The sequence below is a fragment of the Cydia amplana genome, chromosome 1 (assembly GCF_948474715.1).
Source record: "Cydia amplana chromosome 1, ilCydAmpl1.1, whole genome shotgun sequence".
Lineage (NCBI taxonomy): Eukaryota > Metazoa > Arthropoda > Insecta > Lepidoptera > Tortricidae > Cydia > Cydia amplana.
Genome location: NC_086069.1, coordinates 27,431,794 through 27,448,446, shown reverse-complemented (window position 1 = coordinate 27,448,446; position 16,653 = coordinate 27,431,794). Strand labels below are relative to the sequence as shown.

The window sequence follows — 16,653 nt, the reverse complement described above, 5'->3', positions numbered from 1 at the left end:
ATGGGTTGGAAGGTCAGATGGCAGTCGCTTTCATAAAAATTAGTGCCCACGCCAATTTATGGGATTAATTGCCAAGCGGACCCCAGGCTCCCATGAGCCGTGTCAAAATGCCGAGACAACGCGAGGAAGATGATGATGATGTGACACATACTTCCAAAAAAATCTACAAATATTTTACGTGACAACTGCTTATAAGTAAATATTATGTAGGTACACTTATAAAGTATAAAGTAGAAAATATCTTATAGGTACATAATATAAAAACCGATCATGTACGAGTAGGATTCACTATGGGTTCCACAGTTACACATTTTTATTGCATATTTTTTGTTTAAGACCAACTCACCTATTATAAGGACATAGGTCTTCCATTAATCTTTTGGCGTTGAACTATTTTTTGTATATGTATTTATGTAATACAATTCTGAGTTAGGTTATGGTACATTTTTGCTCACCTACTTATAATTATGTATTATATCTGATATGTCACATGATACCAAAAATCGCCGCAAAGTTAAAAGTTCATTTATTTACGTTACTCATCTTCGGATCACCGACTTACTACTTCCTTACTTGACATATGTGTACTAAATTTCAATTGAACTAGTCCAGTAGTTACGGTGAAAATTGGCTTTAACAAAATGGCAGACACACGAGTGATCTTATAAGGGAGATTATTTTCCTTGAGTGAATGGTATGCATTTACCCCAATGCACCTCACGTTCCACGCGGCGCGGCGTAATCTGGCCCCTATTTCACCACGGTGACAGGTACGACAAAAACATCACTGTTATTGACGCCATAGGCATCCATGGACTACAGTTACCGCTAACACTGATTTAAACTTTCACGATTTTTACACATTATTAAATTGTACAACGGAACCGCAAAACGTTCAAGCGGATAAACAAGACCAAGTGCGGGTAGTTCGAAAAACTCGCGCGGTTAGAAGATGCTGATGTCAACTTAAGCCAGTCTTCTCCGAGACCACGGAGACAACGCCGTCCTCGAAACGTCGGAGGTAAATCTTAAAACTTAGATACGCGATTAAGTCCCGTTGTACAATTTAATAATACAGTTACCGCTTACCATCGGGCGGGCCGTATTCGTGTTTGCCACCGTCATTGTACCTATTTATAAAAAAACATTATTATATCGGATAAAACAGACATTTCTCTCGCGAAAAAATCTTGTGACAATTGTCACAAGATTTTTCAAAGAATTTTCGGTAAGTCTTGACAGGAAATGAGTTCTGTGTCGCAATTTCGATACAGTTGCCGTGTTTCTTGTGACAATTGTCATTAGCTTCGCAAAATAAGAATTTTTTAGTGGCAATATAATGGAGTTTATTTATTTATTAAAATGTTGGTGGCAAACAAGCACATCGCCCGTCCGATGGTAAGCGGTTACCGTAGCCTATGGAGGCCTGTGACGTCAGCAACAGTGATGTCGACAACTGTCGCACCTGTCACCGTGGTCGTGGTGAAATAGGGGCCAGTAAGTACCTAATAATCGCAGTGGTCTTAAGTGTCACAGACCCTACTGGCGCTTAAGTCATTTATGACAATTTCTGCCTATTTTAAATTGTTCAAAAAAAAAAGAAACCGAATAATTATATCGAACTACCGAATTTTCACGAGAATCAGTTGAGAAATGTGATATGCAAAGGAGAAGAATTCGGACATACGAAAGCATTTTTGCCCAAGTTGAAACGGAGACCTTCGCCAACGCTCGGTCAATGATGGTTTAGGTACAGCTAGCTGCAGAGAAAAGGTACCACCCCTGCATACAATTATCTATCTGGTCGTACCTTTTCTCTGCAGCTGACTGTACACCTATAAAAATGGTTGTCCCTGCTGTAATTTTATACCGGTACCGTACTTTGTATTTCAACCGGTATAGTTTTACCTTCAAAACGAACCGGTATTGATAAATAATAACGGTACCATACCGCTTATACCGTAAAGAAAGCATGATGCAGTCTCTGCTTTGCACAATTATTGTGTGGACAAAATTCTTATAATCACCGAAACATACATACCTACGCACATAATGTCATTGAAATAAAACATTGTTATTTTATAGTAAATTTATATAATACTCGATATATACACATAACAATAACCAGACCGCAGCGGTATTAGCCTGTAAGCTTCATCTCTTGTCTCCAAATCCGCAAAAACTAGTTAGTACTAAATGCTGGTCTTGCTGTTATTTTATTCTTGAAGATTATGGCTTGTTTCTTGATTATTGAGAACAGCACGTAATCGCACACATATAGACAGAACGAACGGTAACAAAGTAGGTGTAGACACTAAGACTTTCAGGTATTAAACGAATTACGCTTCGTATTAATAGGTAAGTAATATTTAAATGAATATATAATATTCTCTAACGTAAATACAAGATTACAATTGACATCAAATGTCATTGACGTACAGAAGTCATATACTTTTTTTTAATGACGCAAAATTGATACCAGCATAATGAAAATCAATCCCAATCAGTAAAACGAGTCTTTAAACTTTTTTCATTTTAAGCGGGTTTTGAAGGAACAAGTTACTTAAATTCAATTGTAATCGTATTGTTTTAGGATAGTTTACTGCTGTTTTCGATCGTTACGACCTGTAAATAACAACAAATCAAATTTTAAATAAATTTATTTACCCTATTTTTTGAAATACAATTTATCTACTGGTATACATTTTCGTATGCGTATACTTGGAGGATATAATCAAACGGAGACGCCATGTCTGTAATTTTCTGTACAAAACAGTCTGCCGATTTTTGCGGGGGAGGGGAACGTCAAATGTATGCGTAACGTAAAAATAGCCATGTCAGATAAACGTCAGTCCATACATTGTGTATGACCGTTGGCCGCCTATTTTCGACAGAGGGGAAAGCCTGTTAATGGCTACTCCGTTTAGTTGTATCCTCCAAGTGCGTATATGATGAAATGTCTAAATAATGTCAAAAACGAGCTACGACGACGTACACGTCTACTTCGATCCAAGGCCAGCGGCCATCTGACTCGAAGAAGAATTTTGAGTGATGTCGTCAATGTATGGAAATTGTACGAAAGTTTACATTTGGGATTGAATTTCTGTGTTGTATTTGTGAGTAAAAATATAAGTAGATAATAATTTGCTAGTTTAGTTATCTAGCTTTCAAAATCACACAACAACTCAATTACTGTTAAAGGCAAAACTGTAATGCGTGTTGCTCAAACGGAACTCCATATTTTGATTTTTGGATACTTTTAGTGTCGATTTGTAGAGAATTACAGCAAATAAAAAATATTATGCCGTGAAGAGCCGGTACACGGCTTTTTCGTGAACAAATTTACGTATAATTTAATGCAGTTATTAAACATTTCTTGAACAAATTGATTGCATAAAGTGAGCTCTAAATCGAAAACGTCATATACCGTCCCCTTAATATTAAACCATTATTTTATAAATAATGGGGAAAACAAAAGACATTCAAAAGTAATCGCAAGGCGAGTAACTTTTCTGCGTTAATAACACGAGTTACGATCGAATTAATACGAACAACGCACTTTGCATTTTGTCGAAGGGATATCCACCTGGAGAATACTCTACCTATTGCACAGAAACCAGTTTTATCATTTGTAGGGTTCCGTAAGCAAAGGGTAAAAACGGGACCCTATTACTAAGACTCCGCTGTCCGTTTGTCTATCTGTCTGTCGGTCCGTCTGTCTTTCGGTCTGTCTACTGTCACCAGTGACCAGGCTGTAACTCATGAACCGTGATAGCTCGACACTTGAAATTTTCACAGATTATGTATTTCTATTGCCGCTATAACAATAAATACTAAAAACAAAATAAAATAAAAATTACGTGACCAACAAATACAACGTGATTTTTATTGCCGTTTTTTGCGTAATGGTATTTTTTGCGTAATTTTGTTCACAACACACTGGGATTGAAACAATCAAAACCCTAATTATAATTTAGGTATACTATCCACTCTATTACGCTCAGTATTCAAATCTCAGAATAAATATTAGTACCTAAACAAGTATACGTGTTCTTGTTCTTTCCGACTGGCACTCGATCTCGAAGTATTGTTTTCATAATAAATTCGACTGGCTCGATCGTCGCAGTCCCGACAATGTGCCCGCTAAGGCCCGACGGGTTATTGGTGCTCTTATTAATAGCATCCTTCAACTCCGGATATCGAGTGACCAATTCAAATAAACTCAATTTAAATTTAAATTTCACGGAAACTGCGACTGCATACGGATATGAGTCTGAAGAGCATACAGTGGCTACTGAAGATGGTTACTTGCTGAAGCTTTTTCGGATAACGAAAGGTGCGAAATGTATGGAGCCGAGGCGGCGCACACCGGTGCTGTTGATGCATGGGCTGCTGCTCAGCGCCGACTGCTGGTTGGACGCCGGGCCCGACGCCGGCCTGGCCTTCCTTCTGTCGGACTCCTGCTTCGACACCTGGGTCGGCAACGTCCGAGGCACCTACTACTCCCGTGAACATCTCCATCTCGACCCCGGTAAAAGCCGCTTCTGGAAGTTCTCCGTCGACGAAATTGGACTTTACGATATCCCTGGAATAATCGAGTACGTGTTAAGAACCACTGGCGTGAAGCAGCTCAACTACATCGGATATTCTCAAGGAGCCGGCACTTTCTTCATCATGTGCTCAGAAAGGCCAGGCTATTGTGATAAAGCGAAGTTAATGATCGCTTTAGCGCCTGCTACCAGACAGTTGAACACGAAATCTGTAGTGTTCAGAACGGTACCGCTAATTATTCAGGGCCAAAAACATTTCTTGCAATCACTCGGCATTTGGGAGTTGTTCGCGAGAAGATTGCCGACGTATGAATTTCTCAGTAATATATGTCAAAACGATCAAGCCTCCAGCTTCTGTGAGTGGGTTTTGGGGATATTAGACGCACCTCATTCACGGTCTATCTCGAGGAACACTTTAAAAACTTTGTACAAACATGTGTTAGCGGGTACTTCCACACAGAACATGGCGCGTTACGGCCAAAGTATTTTGGATCCGACATTTACTAAATACAATTATGGAAGAGAGAAAAACAGAAAACTGTACGGAAGTGATCGCCCCCCTGAATATGATTTGAGAGCCGTGAGTGTCCCGGTGGTGTTGATTTACGGTAGAAACGATGGAATAGTGGACGTGAAGGATGTGCAGTGGTTGACGAGTAAGCTACCGAACGTTATAGAGTCGATCCCGGTGAAAGACAACTATTGGACTCACCTAGACATGGCCTATAGTCAAAATACGAATGTTATGATATTTCAGGATATCCGTAAATATTTATTGCAATATGATGTCTAATGGCTGTTTCTTCTGTCTAGAAATTTAAGGGTATGGAAACATTAAATGTTAAATAATCGTAATTTGGAGACATGAGCGCTACATGAAAATCGCATAATAAATATTTACTAGTAATTTAAAAGACAAATATTAAGCTCTAATGTTCTTAACTTTTGGATGCAGGGTGGATGCAGGAGGTTGTTTTCGTTCATTTATAAGTTGTTGCTTAAATTATAAGTTATTTGCGTTCGTTATTACCTACCTCGTTACTCGTAGGTAAGCCATATATAGCTTGTGTTGTGCCAAATAGTATGATAAAATCAAAAATACGAGATGTTATTTATTACTTGCAAAATTTCTAGAGACTGCGATTCTACAAAATAATAAAACTAGTTTGATAAAGCTCCCTTTTGTTTTATTTAGGTACTTACCTAGATACTTGTGCGTACGAAAAACTTGTTCTGTCGGTCGGCAGTTCATTGCTTCGGTGAGCCCGAGTGACCTTCTTAGCGGTCACGACCGCGGGTCTTTTTAATTAATATGTATACTTACATCAAAATGTATCATAACAGACAGACAGACAGGTAAATACAGAGGGGATAAGTTTGTATGGAAAGGCGGTTTCGGGGTGGTCGTCCACTTTGGTTTTAAGAGTCACAAGAACTGACAAGAACCCACCGCCAATAATACGCTCCCATACAATCGAAGTTACGATCTCATTAAAAATAACGATACTTAAACAAATATAGGTATCTATGTAGTTTTCATTGCTAAAAATTGGTAAGTCCAAATAGAACCTATTAAAACTTCTACTCGCTCTAATGCGGCGCGTCCATAAAAGCCGATTCCCATCGGCTTACCTGTTTTTGGACGTTTGAGCAGAGTTGTAAAGGAAATATGTAAGCCAAATTAGCCCCCGGCTTGCCTATGGACGTTTGTTTGACGCGCCGCCACTGATAGGTAGGTACCTAGGTACCAACTAAACAGCATACTATACTATACTTAGTTTTTTTTAGCATTAGAAATTTGGTAAACAATCTTGATGTGTCTTTTAATTGAAAAACACATTTTAAAAATAAGTTACGGTAAATATGTAACAATTATGAATCTAATACGATCTTTTATAGTCTTCTGCTTTCATTTAAGTAATAGTTATTGATTTTTAAAAAGTGTTTTTCAATTAAAAGACATGTCAAAATCGCTTACCTTCTTTCAAGTTCTTTCTAATGCTAAAAAAAACGAAGTATAGTAGTACACCAACTAAAGTTAACCTATCGTTCGTTAAAGATGAGGTGGTTCTTCATGGAACCAATGTGCACTGTATTTACTTGGCACATCGAGGAAGTAAGTAAGTGGACCACGCTTTTGATGTTTGCATAAATGCTGACACCACACAATAGGGTTGTCAGAGACTTTGCCGAGGTATGATGCACGATGAACCATTGTTGAATGTTGAATGCGTTACTCGGATGTCTTCTTCTGAAAAAATATTAAATCAGATATAAGCGCCGCGCCAGTATAAGGGCACACTACACGAGCTGATTATTTTAGAAATTCAGACCCTGAGTTTTTATATACTTATAATAAATAAAGTCCAGCCAGAGACGATAATGAATTTATAAAGTGACAATAAAGATTCAGGCTCTGAATTTCTAAAGCGATGAACTGTGTGTGATGTGTCAAAATTTAAAACTTTGTTTTAGGGCGAATCTACTGACTGCGCCAGTTAGCTGCATGACTCACAACAGCCACGACAATGACAATCGCCTAGTCGAGTACCCTGGCTCACAAACTACTTGCCCGACTTACTTGAATTTAGGGTGTCGAATACGACATTACACCAAAACACATACCTACATCTACTCGTGAAATAAAGAAAATATTCAAATTTATTCGCAGAATAGTATTTTTATCTGGGCTTTAATGGCGCAACCGTCGTGGACCTAATGTATCGTGCACCATTGTCGCCCTGTGAACTCGCGCGGCAGAAATGTCTTGACGTCCTCAGGGAGGTTTATAAAGATGTTCCGTGAGGAATTAAGTCACATCGTTTGGAGCCGAGGAGCTGATAAGGTTCGGATTGTTTACATCTAAGTAGTTCCGCATTGAGGTAAGCGACAAGGTTTCACCTTACTCATCGGACAAAATTATGTCAATACGAACTTACCTCTGAGTGAGGTAACAGTGGGCGGTGATGCCGCGGTGATGATTCGAATTACCTACTTAGTTTCCAGTGCGTTCAAGATAATCGGGTTATTGACAACTGCTTTTGTTTTATTGGTTATTCTTATTCTCATCATCTTAGACATCATTTCTGAGCACTAAGGAAGGAACAAATTATTCCTCTTTTGCGACAATCATGAAACCCATCTGATCGAATAATAATTAAGCTTATCGCTCGAATAATAACGGCATCAATGTCTACGTTAGGTAGGTACATAGATATAGGTAGATAGGTATAGAAAATGGACTCTCATCGAGCATCTGACATGGACATGGCTCATCCGATGTGTACGGTGTATACTGTGGCCGCTTACCTTTTTGATAAATTCAAAGTTAAATATAATTTCCACTTAAGTATGTGTCTGTATAACGTCTGTATAAAGTTTTTTATTGATTTTTAGCGTTTGTTGTTCTGATTGCTATTCAATAATTCAAGAAAAGTGTTGAATTAAAGATAATCAGCCGTTTTCTTAGTATCGGAAGTATTCAAACTTTTTAATTTCATTCGAAGATGTCACCAAAGCGTAGTGCGACATCAGTGGCCATGATGCTATTCTGCGTGGCAGTGTTATGCGTTGGGGACGCGCGAGCGCGCTGCAAGTTGCGCAAGCACATACACAAGGCCATGCAGACGGACTTCACTGGTCGAAGGTGCTGGGACGACGTCAAGATACAGTCCTGCTGGGGATACTGTCTGTCCTACGAGGTTAGTGGCAGCTATGGTGCTTTGCATGGCAGTTGCGTGCGTCGAGGATGGTGCGAGTTTGGCCAACACATGCACATCACATGGTCATACAAACGGACTTCACTAGCCGAAAGTATTGAGACGTTGTCAACAATAAAGTTTTTCCGGGAATAAATGTCCGTCCTACACCAACATTCATCTAAATCGGTTACATCCATAGATATTAGGTATGTTTAGTTATTAAAATTTGGCATTTTGTCAGCCGGACCCCGAACTTTATTAGGATTCAACCGGGAAAGTGGGAGGAGGAGGAGGAAAAAAGAGGAGGAAGAAAGATAATGCAGTAATTTCAGCAGCAACATATCTCAAAAGTGTTTTCTTGAGAAATTCACAATAATGGTGATAAAGTATCACACGAAATACGACCAAATTAAACCCTAGACCACAATACCCGCTATTACTTTCCCAGATTTCTGACTGGCGCTTCCCATACAAGGATTCGCACCACCAAGTGTGCGGTCACGAGGAGCGCAAGCACGCCTCCGTCAAACTGAGGCACTGCGACCCCGGCGTGGAGCCCGGCACCGACACCTACCACTACATCGAGGCGACTAGCTGCAAGTGCCAGGTGTGTATCTCTTCTTACAGTGGCGTAGCTGGCCGCGTAGCCAACATGCCAATCGCTAACGCTCCATAGCGAACGAAACGCAACTGTCACTATCGCACTAATATGAAAGAGTGATAGAGAGACACAAAGCGTTTCGTTGTCGAAGCGATAGCGATTGTAACTTTGGCTAGGCCGGCTGGGCGTGAGCGGCCACTTGCCCTTAAGAGAGCCCCGCGAGAGCCTCTTTTTATTGCCTTGGGAATACAGATTTAAAGAAAAGGACCTCATCACAGGCATCAGTGAGGTCCTTTTCTTCCAATCGCATGACTTCGCCCGCAGGTACATCAGTCACTACAAACATTTCTACCCCAAGCCTTTAGAGATAGTATACTTTAACAAAAAGCCGAAGCAATGCCAGGGGGATGTTATAATGATGTCTCTTAGGTATATTAGACAAAACTATACTAACAGCACACCTTTTATTCGTTGTCACATCAAGGTTTTGGAATGGGGTTAGCCGGTCAAAGTATTTTACAGATGGAGCCAGTATACGTTTAACCTGTCAACCCTAATACGAATTCAAATCGTTGTTTTTTTTTAAGTTTATAGCCTTAGAGACAGTTAACTAATGCTGGCGCCGCCATCCATAAAAACCTTTGACACCAACCCCAGCATTGTCAGATAACTGCGTGATACTAAACACTCAAATCTGTCAATTTCCAGGTATGTTCGTCAGAAGACACGAGCTGCGAGTGGTTGCCTCCCGACTCCAGCCTCCTCGGCGGCCTGGTCCTCAAGGAGGAGATAGAAGAGGAGGAATAACACTAACGCGTACAAGGACCGAGCTACATCGCAAGTTATGTTAAGTTAAGCTGTGAGATAAACAATTTTAAGAAATTGTTATATTATTTATTTGCTCTCCCCAGTCGTAGAAGTTTGACGTTTAAAATAACACTAGCACATTCTGTGCTATCAAAATCGCTGCCGAGTTAGCTTGGTCTGACTCTACACATGTATCCACTTCAACACTGTTTACTGGCCATCGGTGGACCTTATATCTGTGCAATAAGGTTTAGGATAGTTCGATAGTGAACAGCGGGCTTACCGCCAACATCGGAAATCGAAAAACGCTCTTGCGTATCCGAGCGACAGAGAGGCAGATAACGAATTGGCGATAGGCCCTCCGTCTGGCCGATGGTACCGTGAATTTAGAAAAGTTTACAAAATGAATTAACTACATGACTTGGTCAAAACCAGTAAAAAAACACAAGTGGACGACATTAATTTCATAAGCATAAGGTCAAAGATCTTTTCTGTTTTCTATACCTATATATAGTAGGTGAGGGCATTGACCTTTTATATTTTTAAACAAGCAGACCCAGGCAGGTACCAACTTTAGGTTAAAGGTGGGTGGACAGCATTGATCTTTTATTTATACAAGTTTTTTTTAACAAATCAGGTCAGGTCAGGAGGAGGAGGGAAGTAATTTGCTTGCGAGTTAACTTCCGTATTGTATAAAATGACACCTACAGTAAATTCCTACCTAATAGGTTGGACTTTTTCATAGAATATAAGCTCCTCCTTTTTAGAAGTTGGTTAAAATGTTACCCGGTCATAAATTTTTGGTTCTTATTTACTGACAAATTGGTTTGACCAACTATATATCATCTGTGAAAATTTCAACTGTCTCGGTTCATGAGATACAGCCTGGTGACTAACAGACAGACGGACAGCGAAGACTTAAAGTCGTAAGGGTGATATGATAACACCGCACCGCGACCTTGGTGCGTCACACCCATAAGTGAGAGCGAGAAAGAGATGTCTGTTTCTCGCTCTCACTACGGGTGCGGCGCACAAGGTCACCATGCGGTGCGGTAGTGTGTATAGTGCGTCAAGCAAATCTTGTCAGTAGCAATGTACTGCAAATTAAAGTAGGGTAACACCATGTAACACTCAAAGAGCAGAATTGCCCTAAGAAAAGCAGCAATGTACTTCGAACCAAAACGTGTTTATTTTTCCGCCGTTCATACGTCAGTTCGAGTGAATTATCATAACCTCAAATTTTAGTAATGTTTACCGTCAACGAGCATGATTGTACATTGTAGGCACCTAGCTTTGCTCGAGGTCATGCATAATCTTGGTATTTAATGGTGACAGCAGAAATTTCTCTTGAAATAGAAATGATTCAGAATGTAAACAATAAGATGATGGCTGTCATTCACGATCCACATTCCACAGATAACACACAGATGACACGCGATTTTGGAATTATTCGAACACAGTGTTGCTAACCCGCGATTTTTCAAATTTGTCGCCTTTTACTACTGACAAGATTTGGTTGATCCAGTATAGATAATGGCAATGCCGGCCAATTAAAAATTGGATGTGGTAACATTTTTGTTAGCCGTCATTGGAATTGTTGCCCTATCTATCGTTTTCAGTTTCATTCACGGCTTACGCATCGACTTGACTTTCTTTCGGGAAATCAGAAATGTTCAAAGAAAATCTCGTGTTATTGAAAATATGACTCACATATCAAATTTCGCGGTAGATATTACATGTATTGGACGTGATAACAGAAGATAAAAGTAGTATTTTTTGCTGATAATACAGTATTTATTATTGTCAAAGGTGTTATGGAAAGTCTTAGTCATGAAATGCTTTTTTGTGATTATTGTTGTGTGTGTCTCGCTAAGTGAAAGTGTATCTTTAAATCCAGAAAGGGCAGATTCCTCGATTGTTTCTAAGGGAAACGCGACATCAGAGCAGAAAGTATGGAACATAAAACTTGACATATATTTTTCAAAAACACTTCCGAGCTTGATAAAAAAGGTCCACGGGGAGGACATGCGGCTGCGATGCGAGGCGGCTATGAACTTCACTCGCGTGGAGAAAACCACCAAGAACAAGGAAGGCGTGGAGACGTCGCAAGCAGAAGTACCGCCCGACCATATCCTGCAGACGCTCATGAAAAACGTCAAAATGTACTGGCTTAAAGATACTAAAGTTATCACCAACACTACTAGATTAAAAATTCTCAATAGAATGGACAAGAAAAACGGGACTTTAGGCACTCATTTGAGGATCAAAGACATAGATGACAGTGATGAAGCCAACTACACCTGTGTCATCAGGCAGAGTTACGAAAAGAAACAGACAACGACGCTAAAAGTACTAAAAGATGATGAAAATGATGAACTCCCGAAGTACACATCATTTCTACCTAGTGCAGAAGTAAACAACCAACTGGAGATGCTTATTAAAACAACCCCCGATGTACTGTCTGAGGACATCCGTTCACAGCATGCAAGTGTCACTCCAGCCCCAAACACCACCATCACCAGGAAACTGGAGCCAATCTGTCAAGAGTATGTAGGCAATGTGTGCGCCGCACACCTCAAGGGTCATTTTGTGTACATTCCTTACAACACAACTCAGCTGGCAGTAGAGGACAAGCTGTTGAAAGCCCTGCAAGTCACAAAGTACTCAAATGACATTAGTTCCAACTGTGAGGGCTTTGCCTTGCCTAGTTTGTGTTATTCAACATTCCCTATTTGCCGGAATCCAATTATTACAAATGAAAACTTCTTTAGAGAAGCCAAAGAAGTATTTACACAACCTGATACAGCTAACAAAGCTCAAGATACCCCATGGGTGGTCTTTGATAACTCACCTGTAGGGCTCATACCACAGTTCAACAGGAATCTTACGGCACAGTCATTTGATTATCGTTACAATTCCACAGTATTAAAGCGCGTCTGCAAACAGGATTGTGAAATATTAGAGAATGAGTTGTGTCAGACTGAGTATGCTATAGCCAAAAGACATCCACATATTGGTCAGCAGCTCACCTTGGAAGAATGCCAGAGCTTGCCAGAAAATGACTCGGAATGCCTCAAAATTGGTATTGGTGACCTTATGGTGTCAGATGATGAATGCTATTGGGAGTATGGCCAGGGCTATCTAGGAAAGGTGAATACAGCTGGTAACGGTATGGCATGCATAGAATGGTCCAAACAACTTAGGATTAAGATTTCAGATTATCCAGAACTGACTGGTTTGCACAGTTACTGTCGAAATCCAGGAGGAAAGGAGCATCAGCCCTGGTGCATGGTGGACAACGAGGGGAGACTAGAGGTACAACACTGCGACATTCCCAAATGTGCATTAAAAATTTGGATATACATTGTTGTAATATTTCTCTTGTTAACCTTATCAATCGTGAGCTTCATTATTTGCTTATGTTACAAAAATAAAAGCAAAAACAATGCAGCCGCCATAAGGGACATCAATTTGCCAAATGCTGACAAGAATATTTATGGCAATTCTAGATTAAATTCTCCAATAGAGATGAGTGAATTGTTGACAAATCAGAATATTGCCAATCAACCGCACCTAACCAGGAACACGAGGGGTAATGGTATTCTGAGGATACCTCAGTATTCTCTATCACAAATTAAATTTTTAGAAGAATTAGGAGAGGGGGCATTTGGAAAAGTCTACAAAGGAGCCCTCAAGAAGAACGGTGAAACACATTATGTCGCTGTTAAAGCTCTAAAGGAAAATGCTTCTGCTAAAACTCAAGCTGATTTCAGAAGAGAAATAGACTTAATTTCAGAACTGACTCATGAGAATATAGTATGCATAGTGGGAGTAGCTCTCAGTGAGGAGCCTCTGTGCATGCTTTTTGAGTTTATGGCTCGAGGGGATCTGCACGAGTTCCTCATGGGACGAGCACCTCCTTCAGGCAAAGGCCTGCCCCCCTTGAGGCTCCTTAGTATTGCTTACAACATTGCTTCCGGAATGCAGTACTTGGCGTCCCATCATTATGTCCACAGAGACTTGGCAGCAAGAAACTGCTTGGTGTCAGACGATTTTGTGGTCAAGATATCTGACTTTGGGTTATCAAGAGATATCTATAGTTCAGATTATTACAGAGTAAGTAGATAAAACATCATACTTAACATATTTTTCCTTTTAAACCAAATTATTGTGCAAATAATAACAATAACACACTTTATTTTCCTCAGGTGCAATCAAAAAGTTTACTCCCAGTGAGATGGATGCCCCCTGAATCCATTCTCTACGGGAAATTCACTACAGAGAGTGATATCTGGTCCTATGGAGTTGTACTATGGGAAATTTACAGTTATGGATTACAGCCCTACTATGGGTAAGAATGAGTTTCAATATCAACACAACAAGCTTAGAGCTATAGTATAGGAGGTATTTTAAGGCTTCGTCACACATGCGCGTTTTCCGGGCGGGGCGTGAGCTTTTTATATGTAAAAACGGCGCGCCCCGCCCGGAAAACGCGCCTGTGTGACGTAATCTTTATTGTACTTACCGTGTTTCATAATTTACGTCTTCTGTTTGTTTGGTGAACATGAACATGTTGGTGATTGTTGACCTATTTGTACAGGTACAGCAACCAAGAGGTGATAGCGATGGTTCGCGGCGGCGAGCTGCTGGCAGCCCCTGCCGCGTGTCCCGCGCCAATGTATGCCCTCATGCGCGATTGCTGGAGGCACATGCCCCAGCGGAGACCCAACTTCGAGGAGATAGTAGTCAGGTCAGTCTCACTCATCACTTATTGACTAATATAAGGGTGTAACGCAGACATTAAGCAACTAGCAGAGCTCTTGAGGGCGCAAACGGTGTGGGGAAACATTTGACACTTCAGCTAATTTTAGTATGTTCGGCAACGAGATCTACCCGAGGAAGTATGCGCCGTATACACGCTCAAATCTCCAAGAAAGGTCTTGTTCATAAGTTCAGAGTCGTCATACTAAAGTAAGGACGCTATGCACGAAGAATTTCGTACATTGACACGCCAGTTCCTATCTCTATCGCACGCACATAATTGCTGTCGCGCTCGCACAGCGCATTGACTGCCGGCAACATCGGCGGGACAGCAATATAATTATGCGCGTGCGAAATCCGAGGAAATATCGAGTTAATATACGAAATTATTCGTGCTTAGCGTCCTTACTATATCAGGCTAGTATTTTGCCAATATTAGATACGTTTTTGCGATGGCAAAAGTTCATTTTTCTGACTCCTCATTCACAGTGTCACAGTAGTAATAAAAAATGTCATTCATATTTTTTTCCATGGCAAAAGAAGGTATATTTTCTGACTCATCAATCTCATCATTCACGATCAGCGCCTAATAATTAAATTCAATTAATTTATTTCGAATCCATAAAATCCATAAATGTTAGTACTTAGAACAAACAAATCTTAAAATTACTTAAGGTTAGTGTCATTTAAAAATACAAAATAATAGTAATAAATCCAATAATAAATAATAAAACTACAACCAACTACAATAACTACTAATAATAACCAAGCACAATAATTACAGGATACAAGGCTGGATAACAACGGGCGGCTGCCCCGAAACAGCCGCATCCGAGTCCGGCAGCAGCGAGTGCGGCCACCGCGGCTCCGCTCGCGAGCTCCAGGAGCGCGCCCCCCTCCTCCCGCCCCACTCCGCCTCTAACGGCTCCCTCCCAACAGGGAGCCTCAAAAAGATAAGTGTAGCCGGCTCTAGCTCGCGAGTCGACGAAACCTGTTCCACTTGCAGCGAGGGCCCCCCGCTGGCCCCCAAGAAGAAACACAGCTCCGGATCTCTCATAGATGACCGCGGGACGAAGGATACCGTCGTCAGGATACAGAATACTCAGTACGGTAATGAGATATAGTTCTTTCTAAAGTTTGTAGGGAGTTTTTGCGGGTGCGGATGATTTTGTTCAAAACCCAGAAGTCTTGAATTCAACCACGATATTTCCCCATGAACGTAGTTTACGAGTAGGTACATATCTACAATTTACCTATTCACGCACGCGAGACATTTTTGTCATGTGTGGAACTGGACACTTGCCTAAGGAATTTCCTTACCTATAAATCAGTGGTCGGCAACCTGCGGCCCGTGAACCTGTGACTTGCGGCCCGCGAGCCTCCCTGGCTATTTTGTATGTAATATTGACAAACGACAATGTCTGATAAAGTCATAAATATTAACAAAGTACGGCCCGCGTCAACTTCGTTAACTACTATGTGGCCCTTGGCTGCTAAAAGGTTGCCGACCGCTGCTATAAATAATAATGTATCTGTCCGGAAATTATCCTGCATCCTAATCTAAACATCCTAATAGTTTCATAGTTAGATGAATGAAGACTCGAAGCGGCAGCTTTTGGGCACTTAACTTTTTAAGTCAATTGAGGGGGGAGTTTTTTATGGCGTAATGTTGAAGTTCGGACCGCCCCGGATACTTAATATAAATAAACAAAACTACAATGGGAACATTATATTCTTATTTTAATTTGCTGGAGTGAACTGAGATACATCATATTAAATATTCAAGACTTATAAATAGCATTATTACGTAAATAAGTATACAGTACAAGACATCACATAGAACCAGTTAAAGTAGGGACTGTTATTTAACACATTCATTGCCACCCAGCCAAACAAGACATCCGCGCCAGGCCACAAACATTTCGTCATATAAAGCTGTATTACATAATACCACGATCCCGACTATCGGGTCGTCCGGCCTGGGAACGCAATCATAAAATACCTGATAGTCGGGTTTTCGGCACTGAATGTGTTAAAAGTATATGCTTAGGCCATATAAGGCAATCACATCACATCAATAGACGCACGCAAATGTCAGTTTCCTCCAACATATTAAAATGACCACTTTACAAATAGTCTGTCGTAAAATGGTAGCTAATAAAGACAAAATGCAGCTGCATAGATAGATGTCGGAAGTATTTATTATAGTCGTAGCTTTAAAACGAATTAGATA

At 40.5% G+C, this 16,653-nt stretch overlaps 3 protein-coding genes across 3 annotated transcripts; all 3 read left to right on the top strand.

Annotated features, from left to right (window-relative positions):
- Window positions 1-4,101: 4,101 nt before the first annotated feature.
- On the top strand, window positions 4,102-5,343 carry LOC134651260 (lipase 1-like). Its single transcript, XM_063506346.1, has one exon. It carries the CDS (start codon window positions 4,135-4,137, stop codon window positions 5,341-5,343), a length of 1,209 nt encoding a protein of 402 aa, XP_063362416.1. The 5' UTR covers window positions 4,102-4,134.
- Window positions 5,344-7,143: 1,800 nt separating this feature from the next.
- LOC134651075 (thyrostimulin beta-5 subunit-like) lies at window positions 7,144-9,702 on the top strand. Its single transcript, XM_063506065.1, has 4 exons — window positions 7,144-7,395; window positions 8,057-8,251; window positions 8,700-8,858; window positions 9,561-9,702. Exons 1-4 carry the CDS (start codon window positions 7,345-7,347, stop codon window positions 9,657-9,659), a joined length of 504 nt encoding a protein of 167 aa, XP_063362135.1. The 5' UTR covers window positions 7,144-7,344; the 3' UTR covers window positions 9,660-9,702.
- A 1,571-nt stretch (window positions 9,703-11,273) lies between these two features.
- LOC134651056 (tyrosine-protein kinase transmembrane receptor Ror) lies at window positions 11,274-15,547 on the top strand. The gene is made up of 4 exons (XM_063506042.1): window positions 11,274-13,775; window positions 13,868-14,010; window positions 14,260-14,409; window positions 15,205-15,547. The coding sequence occupies exons 1-4, from the start codon at window positions 11,490-11,492 to the stop codon at window positions 15,542-15,544; spliced, it is 2,919 nt and encodes a 972-aa protein (XP_063362112.1). The 5' UTR covers window positions 11,274-11,489; the 3' UTR covers window positions 15,545-15,547.
- Window positions 15,548-16,653: the final 1,106 nt, after the last annotated feature.